Source organism: Indicator indicator, chromosome 15 (assembly GCF_027791375.1).
Source record: "Indicator indicator isolate 239-I01 chromosome 15, UM_Iind_1.1, whole genome shotgun sequence".
In the NCBI taxonomy this organism is placed as follows: domain Eukaryota; kingdom Metazoa; phylum Chordata; class Aves; order Piciformes; family Indicatoridae; genus Indicator; species Indicator indicator.
In genome coordinates this window covers 15,573,850-15,586,964 of record NC_072024.1, presented here as the reverse complement: position 1 = coordinate 15,586,964, position 13,115 = coordinate 15,573,850, and the positions used below count along the sequence as shown (strand labels likewise).

The window sequence follows — 13,115 nt, the reverse complement described above, 5'->3', positions numbered from 1 at the left end:
TATGCTCATGACACAATTATTTGTAGCACATATGTACTTCCTTTTGTGCCTCTTTTTGCCTGTCTTGACACCTGTTATTCACTGGCTGTTGGAATTACGGATTTTATCATGTGATTTAAACCTTTGTTTAAAATCTTTCTGATGGGATTTTTGTTATAATTACTAGCATGGAAAGCTGGCCTTCAATGATTTCTGTGCTCTCTTATTATTTTCTGGGTTGTAGATCATAGAGTGGTGGAATTGTTTGGGTTGGAAGGGACCTTTAAAGGTCAACTATTTCACCCACGCTGCAGTGAGCAGAGAAATCTTTAGAGCAGATTGCTCAGAGCCCTGTTCAACCTGACCTTAAATGCTTCCATGGATGGAGCATCTACCACCTCTCTGGGCAACTTGCTCCAATGTTTCACCACCTTCCCAAAAAATTCCTTTGTTAACATGTGGCCCAAGTCACTCTCTTAGTTTAAAACTGTTGTCCCTTGTCCTTTTGCAAGATGATTTCTTTCTTTTCTTGCAGTTGTTTTCTTCCTTCCCCTTTCTGTCTTCATAATTGCAATTACTTTAAGAAATTGAATGCAATACAGGTTTGAAAAACATTGAACTGGTTTTAGTAATGACAGTATCAGGTCTAGTCTGCTTTTCTGCCTAGCATGCTGGAAATATTGCAAAAGTGGATCTTAGGCTTAGACTTCACAAATCGTTTTTAAGTTTCACTTGAACAATTTAGAGATTGGTGAAGAAAATCAACTGTGCTAAATGGCATTTCCATTGTCTGATTTTTTCACTGCATGTTAAAAGATGAGTTTATGCACTACAAGTCAATAAATGCAAACTCTAATCAAAAGTTTTGCTTGCACAGGAAAAAAAATCTGCTGTGTGTAATAGAGCCTTCTCTAAAAGATACTGAAATGTGATGAACCACAACCATTTTTTGATTAAGTGAAGGGTTTTTTCAATTTGATTCTTAAAAAGAGCTATGAATATCGTTCACTCATACTTTCCTATCAATGCCTTCCAAGTGGCTATCAAAATAGAGATCATTTTCTTGATTATTACAACAAAAACCCCACCATTTCTTAAATGCTACAGAAAGATTGGAATCTGCAGCTAGCAAATATGTAAAACCCTTTTCCTTCAAGGTGTGAAATTAAGAAATAAAATTTTGTCTGTTACTTCTGCTTATGATTTTATGGGCTCTGCTTCTGAAAATTCAACATCCTGGAGTTGCTATTTAAATAGTCCTGGCCACATATTGTCCTGGACTGCTATATTTATATTTTGAAATAGTTTCTCTCGCTTGTTTGTCTTCACGTTTTCAGATCTCTAGGATGGTGTTTGCACTGTGTTCCTAATTTTGGTCATTGTTTAATTTAAAAGGAACTTTTTAAGTCTAACTGATTTTGTCAAGGTTACAGTGTATTTCCTATCTCTTCCCATATTACTTTTTTTTAACTCTTACTGGCTATTGGACAAAGATGCACAGACATCTCCACTTGTCCCATCTGGTTTTGATCAAATTCTGCCTAAAATCTGATTCCCAGAGTTTATTCTGGCTGCTGCTTTGTTCTTGCAATGGGCTTTATCTTAATAGAATCCATTGCCCCTCCCCAATTCTCTGTCTTTAATAGCAAGCCTTTTGGAAATGTTGGCTTCACCAGGAAAGATGTATGCTTTATCTTTCTGCTGTCCTACCTTTCTAGATCTGGCTGTGGATCTAATCTGCATGTTTCTAATATATCCACATCACCATGGCAACTAGATGTCAGATACAGGCTACATGGTAACCTTAATTTTTCTCTCTAAAATGTCCTATTTTCTACCACATCTTATTCAGCAGCTGTTGCTTAGTTACGTGGGGTTGGTCTTTGCCTTTTGATAAACGTGAGCCAGTGAAGTTTTGTTAATGTACACTCTCTCAGGTAGAATATTAATATTTGGCCTAAGACACCTCTGTAGTGTCCTTGTTGGTTCCAGAGGCAAAACAGGGATGATAGCTTAACATTGACCAATAATGGTAGAAGATTACTCTGTCTCCTCTTTTAGCTATCCTTTTTCTGCGCTGTTGTCTCTAATGAATATTAACTTCTCTGATGACTGATTAGAAGCTGTGAAGCTACAGTTTTAGCTCCCTTTGTGAAGGGTTGGAAGCAACAACTGTTTGATGCTGTTCTGCCTGTCCACTTGAGCCTGGGTACTTGGTGACCCATATAGGAATATATAAAGGCATATCCATTTCTCTAAAACTCTGAGTCTGGAAAAAAACAATATTTTTAAAGTTTTTTTGGTACTGTCTTCCATTTTTGTGTAATCACTCTGTAACCTGAAGAAAGATTTGAGCCTATAAAAAAAACCTGAACCAACAGCAACAAAACCCACCCCGCATTGCACATCTGTTGTCTATGGCTATATAGAATGTGTAACAAATATATATATATTTTTTTTTCCCCAATAAACATCTTATTGGTATTATATGTCTAATTATTCTTTGAGAGCAGTTATTTCCACTTTCTATCTGTGGAGAAATTCTTGTAGGCTTTTACTCATCATTAGCCTCTAACGTGCAAACTGTTTCCCTCTTTTGAATATGCAAACCCATTTGATTAAATGGGTACCTGGTAATGGTGAAAAATGTAGCTTATGTTTAGTATGGAGCAGAGAAGAGTGGTATTTGACAAGGAATCATAGAAGCGTATCTAAAGATACATTTTATTCATTTTGTCTTCTATTTTAGAATACAGTAATAATTTGTCTCTCTATCCTGCTACATAACACAGACTCTGATTTTTCTTGGATCTGTGTTGTGTGAAGAGAAAAGAAAGCTCACTTTTCTGGTTAAGTATTAGTATGCTTGGCTAGAACATAAACTGTTTCAAAATATTGTTTGGCTAAAAACTCACTAAGATATTTTTACACAGTACTTTGTTTATTTAGGTGTCTTTCTTGTAGCTTTTATTTGGCACATTCCTGAAAGAGCAAATAGTGTTTAAGAACTGATTTTATGATGTATTCACCTCAAGATGCTTTTGTGCATCTGTTCAGTGTTTTCAGTGTATGTGTATGTTCCCAGTTTTAATACTAGCTTCAGAGACTTTGAACCAGCTGAAAATGTTCATGTCTGTGAGGTTTTTTTCCAACTAAACTCCTGTCCTTCTCAAATTGTGGCAAAAGATCTTTTGTGGAATGAGGGAAGAAGTGCTATGCAAGGATTATAAAGTGCTACAGCAGTAAAGGACCATTGATTTGAGAGGCTGAGAGATGATGACTTGTCATTGTAATAGAGAAGTGTTGTGTCACATCTGATGCTTGCGGGTTCATACCGTATTGATACTCCCAGGAATGTAGCACTAGGGGCTTACTCTATTATAGCCCAGTATGACTGGAGGCTCTCACACCTCCATTTGATGTATGTAAGAGGCACAATGTCATGATAAAATGAGAAGGTCTTTAATATCTCTTGTTCAAAGCAGTATTTGTTGGTCCTCACTGCACCGTGTTGTTACTGTTTGAAGGGGGAGCTTCAATCTATTCCCTGACTGCAAAAACTGAAAGTAAAATAAAATTATTGTTGCATAGAAAAGAAAAATAATGATAAAGTCTATATAATTCATTGGCTTGCTAATGGGGATATAGAGTAGTGGCATAAACAATTCCTTCTCTCTTTTCTTCTGTTGTTTCTGCTTGCAACTTCACGCTCTCTCTCTTCCATAGCCTTGCCAGGGTATTTCTGTTTTTGACTGCTGTGTGAGGTAAGGGGAAGGAGGAAGGTAGTGGAAGAGGAGTTGAACAGTTCCCCTGGATCTATCTGGGGGGGTCTGAGGAGTTTCTGTGTTGTTTATAAAATTGTAAATATATGTATATAGTACGTATATTGTATATTTTGCACATATTCATTGCGTTTCATATTTCTAGATTTTAGTTTGCTTGTAAATATAGCTTCATTTGCTTCCATTCCAAACTGAGCTAGTCTGGCCATTTGTTTTGGGGGTAGTTCCCAGATTAGTTGGAGGGTAATTTCAACCCACCATAGTAAGCTGGCCTGTTTCTACAGTTCCATGTCTCTGAATACCTGAGCAATAGAAATTAGACATTTATAGCTAAAAGACAGTTTAGAGGTTTGCCTGGTCTTGTGTTTTAAATGGTTTTTGTAAAGATTTGCGAACAGGTCTGTCCTTGAGAAATTTCCATAGGGATGATTTTTATTTCCAAGGCTGCACTTTCCCTTTGTCACATGTCACTTTGACAACAGGTCTGCTACAATTGTGCCTTTTGGTATAGTGTGTGTTAAATATTTTACAGTAAAGTTGGCTTCATTTAGCAGCAGTCATGTTTACTTTCTTTTCTTCTAATGTGCAGCATGTTCCACTGGCTTCCTCTGTTGTTTGATCATGATAGCTTTTCCTGCCTTGCCATGAGCAGAGATTTAGGTTTCCTGATTGCTGATAGCCACTGTTCCATCAGCCTCTGCAGAGAAATTTCTTCTTGCCATGTGTCAGAACTGACTTTTTCTCCATACCACCACCCCCTCCCCCCCTGCCATCCTTCAAGAATTATTTTGTTTCTGTGATAAAATTGCAGGACAGAGTCTTTATTCAATTTGGTTATTCCTGTGTTTTGAACATTTCTTGTCTCTTTCCTATTTGGAAAACTGCTTCTAGCAGTAGTTTATCACGTTAGCCTTGTCTTTCAGTCACACCCTGGTACCCTGGAGTTCTGTGGTGTGGTACTTTCTTACTGATCTTTCATGTTTCATAGTCTTCAATTTGTACCCTGCAAAAATGTGGAAATGAGTAAAGTTTTGTGCCCATAAATCCTCCTTATTTGCTGTTTACAGCTCTTCGCTCTAACTGATTCACAGATGAACCCATATACTGGTTGCTTTATACTGTTAGATCTCATAAGTTAAGCAGGATCCAACCAGGTCAGTAGTCAAATGGGTAACATCAAAGGTACACTGATTTGCTGGAGTAGTTTTTTTTGTGATTCATTAGGTGGCAAGATCTAAGCAGAGTCAGAACTGAGTGTTCCAGAATGGTGATAGTGAGAAGTTTATAACTCTAATTTCAAATGAATTAAAACTGAATCTCAAACCATCTTGTTCACACATCCCTTTCCCCCAAACCCATCCAAAAAAAACCCAAACAAACTCAAACACACCAACATCCAAACAAAACTCCCCAATCCACTCATGAAACTCACTGTGAAAATAAACACTGATCATGCTCTAATTCTTCAGCTGCCACTTCAGAGGAGAAGGGGAATGTTGTTAAGGCAATGCTGGAAGCTGAAACAACTGAATACCAACTGCTATGCCATTGCACTTGAAGTGTTTATCACCTCGTATACTTATGAGGAGGGAATGTGATTTCTGACATTGGTGAATGCTTCTCAGTATATGAAGCAAAGTAGACAAACACCTTCTTTTATGTCTACAGATGGCCAGATGCTTTAATCTGTAAGCTGATGCATCCACATTACCTAGTGGAGGCCAGGGGAGGGGAAGAGAGAGAAAAAAGCTAAGACCGTTGTCAAAATTGGCCCCCAGCCCCAGCGCTCACATATGTTGGACTACCCTGAAAAGCATTCATATTGGTGTTGAATAGTATAATGATTAGATTGTTGGTCTATGTCCCAGCAAAGTATGTGATTTTGTTATTCTTTAAAATATGAGTAGACTAAATATATTGTCAGTATCATCAAAACTAAGCTAATATTGTTGCTATCTTTAAGCCAAAAGGGTGCTGGATTTTGCATTCCTTTTGCAGTGCTTGGTCCAGGCTGCGCTCATTCTGCTTTACTGCATGACAATACTGCTCCGCAATGTTGGGGGCTGCCCTTGAGCTCATCAAATCTTACAGGATGGTATGCCATTGTGGATGCCTGTATGTTTGACAGCTTTCCTGGAGAAATGAGTGATTATGTTGTGAAGCTAATATGATAAGGGGGAAAAAAACCAAGGACCATTGGTAACATTTTATTGGTGCTAATAATGCCATGTATGCCAAGAAAAAGAAGTATCCTGCACTTTGTTCGTGGTTGCTGAAATCCACAGTGGTCTCCTTTATTTTCTATACATTTTGCTTGATTAATTACAAAGTAGAATTTTTCATGTATATACACGACAAATATTTTCTGACATAGACTTAGTCTACTCTAGATCTAATGTTTACATATTCTGTGAATTAAAATACATTTAATTACGTTGCTAACCTTTGACATGCTGCTGCATCAGTCTGCACATCTCTGTTGCCTTTTTTGGGACTTCAGACCCATTTCTTTAGATCAGCAGTATTTATGACATGTTGTTGTACTGTTCTTTGGCAGTTGTGTTTCATATTTGTGTCAGAGAACCTATTTGCCTGGGGGTTGGTTATATATTAAATATCAGTAAAAAACAGGTAACATCTACAGAAACAGCAGTGGAGCAAAATCTCATGTAATTGCAAGCCAGCTCATCCAAAAGATGAAGGAAAGGGAATATTTTAATTATATTATAGCTGTTGCTGTCAGGAAGTAAAAGTAGAAATTATGTTTCAAAAATTGTGGTAGAATCTATTTACGTTTATTGTCTTTGAGCCCCTTTCTGAATATTCACAAGCATTATTTTACCACAGTTGACATATAACTATTTTGGAGATGATATTCACCAGTAATATAAATGTTTAAGAATATTGTTTCTAGATGACTTACTGGGAGTAATTTAGGCAATCTAGTGTAATTAGTAAAATTGGAAATTGCCCAGAACCACAAGCTTAACATGTAGGCTATTATAAGAGGGCAAATTTTGTATGAGGATATATGAACAGACCTCAGTTGTATTTAGGATAGTGCACATGGACAGTGGTACACCCACAATAAGTCATTATCAAACTTAAACCAAGGAGCTTGCATTTGAAATCCTTCTGCCTGACAATAAAGACACATGATTTCCACTTGAAGTCTGTAGGCCTGCAATTTTGTGCCGTGGATGTGTTTTTTTCCCCCCACTTCACTTTGTTTTTTCTAATATTTTTTTTTTATTCGAAGGATTAAAATGAGTGTGACTTTAATTGCTTTTTTTTAACCAAAAAAATAATGCAGAAAATGTAACATGGTATATTGCAACAAGAACAGCTGGCACATAGATGTGCAGGGTGTAAGAAGGATGTGAATTGTCACCAGCTTTCATTTTGAAGGAAGCCAGTCATCATAGATCACATTTTGATTGTGCCTTCTTATTTAAAATGCTTACTTAATGCCTCTTTCTGCTAAAACACTCCTGTTAGTTTCAGTCACTGGATTAATGTTTATAGTGATCAGCATTTGGTGGATTAGTGATTAATGTGGTTGACCTAATGCAGAATATAGACTGAGCCAGCCACACTCAAGGAAAATATTCTGATTGTATTTCCATGGAGTTCTCTAATCTGAGCTACAGATATTTAAACATGTCAAGTGACTTCATAGACAGGCTAAGAAAAGTAAATCCATTACTGCAGTAGTTGGATATTTTAATATTTTTCGAAAGGGAATTATTTTTTTCAAATACCACTGGAAGGATTTCACATTCAGTTTAGAACCCAACAGGTAGAAGACTAAATTTGTCCCATGACCTTAAAGAACTGGAAGGTATATAAAATTTAAAGGAAATTGAATTGGTGAGGCTCAGTGAAAATTCTGCTTAGATGAATGACGCTGAGATCCAATTGTAAGTGGCTAAGAACCACTGTAGTTTGTTTTGAATATAAATTAAGAGAGAATTTTTCTCTTTGATTTGTTTGCCTTACCACTAACTCTGGTGACTGAAGGGTATATGAAGAGCTTATAGTCCTTTAGGGGCTTGAGGAAAGGATCCCTGTTTATCCTCTATGCAGGCTTTTCTAGCAACATTTCCAATAACAAAACAATAATCACAAAACCAGCACTCTGAACTGTATGGCTCTTTTCAAAGATGAATTGAAGTTATCAGCTTATCTCAGTGTTGTAATGATGTCAGTAACACCACTGTACTTGCCAGTGAGTTAGATTTTATACCAGAACTTGTGTGTAGGAGCAGAACCAGAAGATCAGTGTTCGAGCTAGTGCTGGGAAGTACCAGAGGACTGAGAAGAGAATAGGATTCTCGTTTTAGTGCTTCACTTGTCATGTCATCTCTAAATGCTGACCAGTGAATCAGCACTTTGGGGTGCTGAAATAGAAGCATATTTTTTGCAAACTAATGATGAATCCCAGGACAGCCAGTCTTGAAAGTTAATTTGTGATGTCTTAATCAGAGCTGCTTACTGGAATAACTGCAGACTTGAAAAAAAAACCTGTAGTATTGTTGGCCTAGTGACATTGGTTTGTTTGATATGTGTCTGGCTGGACAGATTTTAAATGTATATTTCATCCTCTAGAGAAACAGGTAACTATACTAGACATGTTTTAAAAACAACATCTGTTTTGTTGACCTTAGTTTTTCAGCAATCCATGATGTGAACCTAAATATTTAGCTGAAACTAACATTCAAAGATTTGTAGCTGAGACATTTCCCCTTTTCTGCTGTTTTTCTTCATGAATGTAAGGAAAGATAACAATTCACCTGTTTTCTACCCCATTATAATCACATTCAAGCAGTCTTGTGAAATCAGTACAGTGACATTTTTTTAATAAGTGAGTGGAAGCATTATTTCAAGTAGTTGAGCAAATGTAACTCTGTATTTGTGTATGCACACTTCTACAAATTAAATAACACACTCGTGATTTTCATTCAGGTTATTTCCTTTCTAGTCTGCTGACATCAGATACAGGTTGAATTTGGAATCTAGTATATCTTTAACTGTTTCACAGTTTTCAAAATTCATTGAGTACTTGTTCAGATATGTTTATTGATTTCTGACTTCCTATTATCAAATCAAATCTGCAGCTTAAAAGCATATTCGAGCAGCCTGAGTTTTTAGGAAGTGATAGATGAGGACGTTTTAAACAGAAATAGGTTATTTACAACATCAAGGACTTCCTTTGTTTTTCTCTTTCTATAGGAATAAAAATTGATGTAGTTGTGAAAATTTGGTCCAGTGTTTTTCAGATAACAATTAGTGTTACTTGACATGAGATTTTATGTTTGTATGTGTATCACAATCCATTCAAATGTGAAATAAAAGCTATCTCACCTTCCATTCCCACACACTGAGCTTTCAGGTATAGTGAGAGTGGTTTTGGCAAGTTAAAGATTAAAAAATCCCCAAACATATAAAGTGTTGTTACAAGATATTCCATGCATCTGGGATAAGTAAATGGAATAAAGAATCTATTATTAGATTGATTAATTCCTGTCCTTCAGTGTAGTGATGCAGTGGTTTCAGATACAGGGTCTAATGAGCAATTTTAACTTGCCTCAAAAAATGTACCTACTGGTTTTCTGTATTTTAATCAGACTTTCAGTATGTAAGTGTATAATTTCTGTTGAATCACTTAATTGAGAAAGGACATCAAAAGATGTTCTGCAATAGTTTGCAATCACTATGTTTTTGGTGAATAAGGTGAAGATGACAGAGTTCAAGGGATTCTATTTAAGTAAAATCACTTTTCTGTTGTTTTTTTGTTTTGTTTTGTTTTGTTTGTTTTTCTCCCAGATCCAGCCATTGTAAATGGAGTTTATTGGTCAGAATCTTTAAATAAGGTGTTTGTTGATAATTTTGATCGTGACCCCTCTCTCATCTGGCAGTACTTTGGAAGTGCAAAAGGATTTTTCAGGCAATATCCAGGTAAGAAGACTACAAGTTTTAACTTAAAAAATGTTATGACTGCAAATTTCCTTTGAGCATTATCACAAATATGACTTTCCACATACTTAGAGGTTTAATTTTACTTTATCTTGCTTTCAGAGAGAGTATTCCTAGTGTGATTTTCCAAAAGTCTGATTTTATTTCTATCAATTTTCATCTGGAGCTGAAGGCCACAAGATATCTCATGTACTTGTAAATACTCCTATTCAGATATACATATACACACATATGGCAAATAACTTCTAAACATGTTGACTGTGGAGAAGGATTACAAAAGGATTAGACCCTTCACATAGTACTGAACTTGGATAATGTACTCTATTGATGCATATAAAACCGAATTGTAATTTGTTGTTCAGTTTTTAGGCTTCCAGTTAACCTGACATCTTTATATTTAGAGATTTCAAAAACTTGTTTCCAAGTTTACTTTCACACCGATTGCAATAAAATGGGATTAGATCGCTTGTATTATTTCTATAGGAAAAGGTTAAAACATGTATTTTTACCTGTTAAGGTTTATGTTTAATCACTGTCCCTCTTCTTCTGTAAGTGTGAATCAGGCCAACAATGGGAACTGCTCCTTTAGCTGACATGGTTTAGCAACCCAAGTTTTTCAGGTCTGAACTCTTTGGTTTAATGTAAGAAAGTTTACTGTAAGGCTGTATGTCTGAAAGTGACTGAAAGTAATGGCTACTACATCAGTGTTGTAGATTATAGTTCAGTTCTTAAGATCCATGGTATTTAAAAGTAGAGGAAATGTTAGTCCTGATTTTAAAGGCTATTTCTTGTTTTGTCCTAGAAAATGAGTGTAAAAAGCAGAAAGGATTGCCCTGTCCTTTTTGGGGTTTTGTTTTGTTTTAGTTTTGTTTTGGTTTGGGTTCTTTTTTTTTTTTTGGAGATGCCTTTATCTTATCTCTTTTGACCCAAAACTGGGAGATGTTACCTCTTCATGGTGACATGAGCAAAACATCAGATGTATGATCTGTGAGTGAAGCAGTAGAACAGGACCTATTGAGATCACCCATGAATAGTAAGTGCTCAAGGTTTGAAAGAGACTTGGCAAGCATATGATAAAGCTTGCCAGCACCAATGACAGAGTATGACAATACTTTAGTGACAGTAGTATGAGGAACATAGCATGCTTGAAAAGGTTTTTGCTTTACAGTAGGCTAAAAAGGAATGAGAACTCTTATTTTATTATTTTTTCCAACTACTTATGTTGTAATACCATTGCCTGTTAGATTAAAGTATGAAACTCCACTAACAGTTACATTTTGAACAGGTACTGTGAAAGGAATGTAATCTTTTTATCTCTTCTTTTAAACAGGGATTAAATGGGAACCTGATGAGAATGGAGTCATTGCCTTTGACTGCAGAAACAGAAAATGGTAGGCAGTAGATGACTACGGGTATTTAAGAAATTTGAAAGGAGGAAAAATTCAATATTTAAAAGAACAAATTGCCTTGTCTTTTGTCTTAGGTACATCCAGGCAGCAACTTCTCCAAAAGATGTGGTAATTTTAGTGGATGTCAGTGGCAGTATGAAAGGGCTTCGCTTAACTATTGCGAAACAGACAGTTTCATCTATTTTGGATACCCTTGGAGATGATGACTTCTTCAATATAATTGCTGTGAGTATCTCAGGATTTTTATTCCTTACTTTTCCTTCCATCATTTGCTGTTTTCTGCCATGTTTAACAGCACAAAAAACACTTGACAAATGTTGCAGGCAGGTAATGGATAACAGATGATATCTACATCCGCTGGACAGATTTTCCAGTGCAAGCTTATTACATAACAATGTTCTCAAACTGTTTTTCTGTGACTTGCAATCTCAAACCCCTTAAGCTGTCATGAGCTCGGGCATTGCAAAGAATAGGAATATGTTTTGTAGTTTGTCTGAGTTTTCTGCTTTACCTTAACGTTTAACTTTTAGGGTATGTCCCCACACAGACACATGCACACTTCTCCCTTCCCCTCAATATTTGAAATACAGTGAAAATTGCAAAATGGTTAATATTGAAGAGTTAATAGAACCATATCTTACCTTTTGCTGAAGTTTATAAGGTATGATAAAATGTCAGTATAACTCCTTGTTGTTCGTGCTTTCTTCAGTGTAAATCTGAAATGTCTGTATGTGTAAGTGGTGCAGAGGTATATTACCAGGAGTGATAAATTAGATCATCAGTAGTTCCTGTTATTTGTGTATGGTTTTCCAGAGTAGAGGTATCTGTTGCAAAGCTGTGGTAGTATTTAAGAGTAATGGGGCTAATCATCTAGGTAAGGATAGTCCAAAACTAACAGCAGAACTATGATGTGAGGAAGGGAGAGGGAGGAAGAATTGGTAGGTTTGCAAATGCTCCTTTGCTGATCTTCTTTTGCTAATACTTTATAAATATGTTTTATCATATTTTATCATATCTTCAAACTCTTGAATGAAATTATTTGAGCCTTTTTTTGTTACAAGTGAAGTGACATTCATGTACCAAAATAAATGACCCCAGTGATGCCAGTGCAAATCATTGATATTGTATGGAGAATGAAGTATATATGCCTGAAGTGTTATGTGCAGTTACAGTATTTGTAACAGGTAGCAAGCAGTGAGTTCAGAATATCTTTCATATAAATCTCCTTGACAAATTGCATAATTAGCAGAAGCTCATGTCTTAGAAAGCTATAATTATATACTGTATTAAAAAAAAAGTTTACTGTCCTTAAAAAAAAAAGTTTAACTGTAATCTAAATAATTTTTCTAAGTCGAATGAATGTTTCCACTAAGTAATTATTAAGATACTTAACTAGCTGTTTTCCAGTGTATAATTTCTGTGTTTATCAGTAGTTGTGGCAGTTATTGTGAATGATGTAGAAAGAAAAAAGAAATATGATTTAAAAGCAAGTTTTTTAGTTTGGGAAAAGCAAAAGCTTCATTTATAACAAAAAAAAGGAAAAAAAATGTATGTAGCTAGAATCTGGACCAATGGTTTTGCTTAAGTAGTACCACAGGAGTACTGTATAAATACTTCAAGAAAGTAGGTGTGAAATGACTAAATACCATCAATGTAAATTTTAATAGAAATTGAAATGAATTGTGTTTAAAAAGGAATGGAGTCACAGAATTAGTATGGAATTTATTGCTTCAGCACAAACTTCTGATTACTGATTTGGGTGCTGAGAAAAGGAACAAAGCACCCAACGGAACCTTTCTTTCCCTCTGCTTGAGCTCAAATTATGTTCAACACCTCGTGCCCCATGCTCTGGCCTCTACAACCCTGATCTTAGTTCATGGTTTCAGTCCTTCCCTGTTCCTAGGTGAGGTGCTGGGCAAAGCAGGAGGTTGGTGTCAAGTGTAGGTTTCTGTCAGGACCTTTGTGCTTT

General features: G+C 36.0%; 1 protein-coding gene across 1 annotated transcript in view; it reads left to right on the top strand.

Moving 5' to 3' along the window:
* Nucleotides 1-13,115, top strand: part of CACNA2D3 (calcium voltage-gated channel auxiliary subunit alpha2delta 3) — a 409,143-nt gene that overhangs the window by 174,002 nt on the left and 222,026 nt on the right. Inside the window, exons 6-8 of the mRNA XM_054387292.1 lie at nt 9,588-9,719; nt 11,068-11,128; nt 11,221-11,371. Of these exons, the coding sequence (XP_054243267.1) occupies nt 9,588-9,719; nt 11,068-11,128; nt 11,221-11,371 (344 nt within the window). The remainder of the gene's footprint in view (nt 1-9,587; nt 9,720-11,067; nt 11,129-11,220; nt 11,372-13,115) is intronic.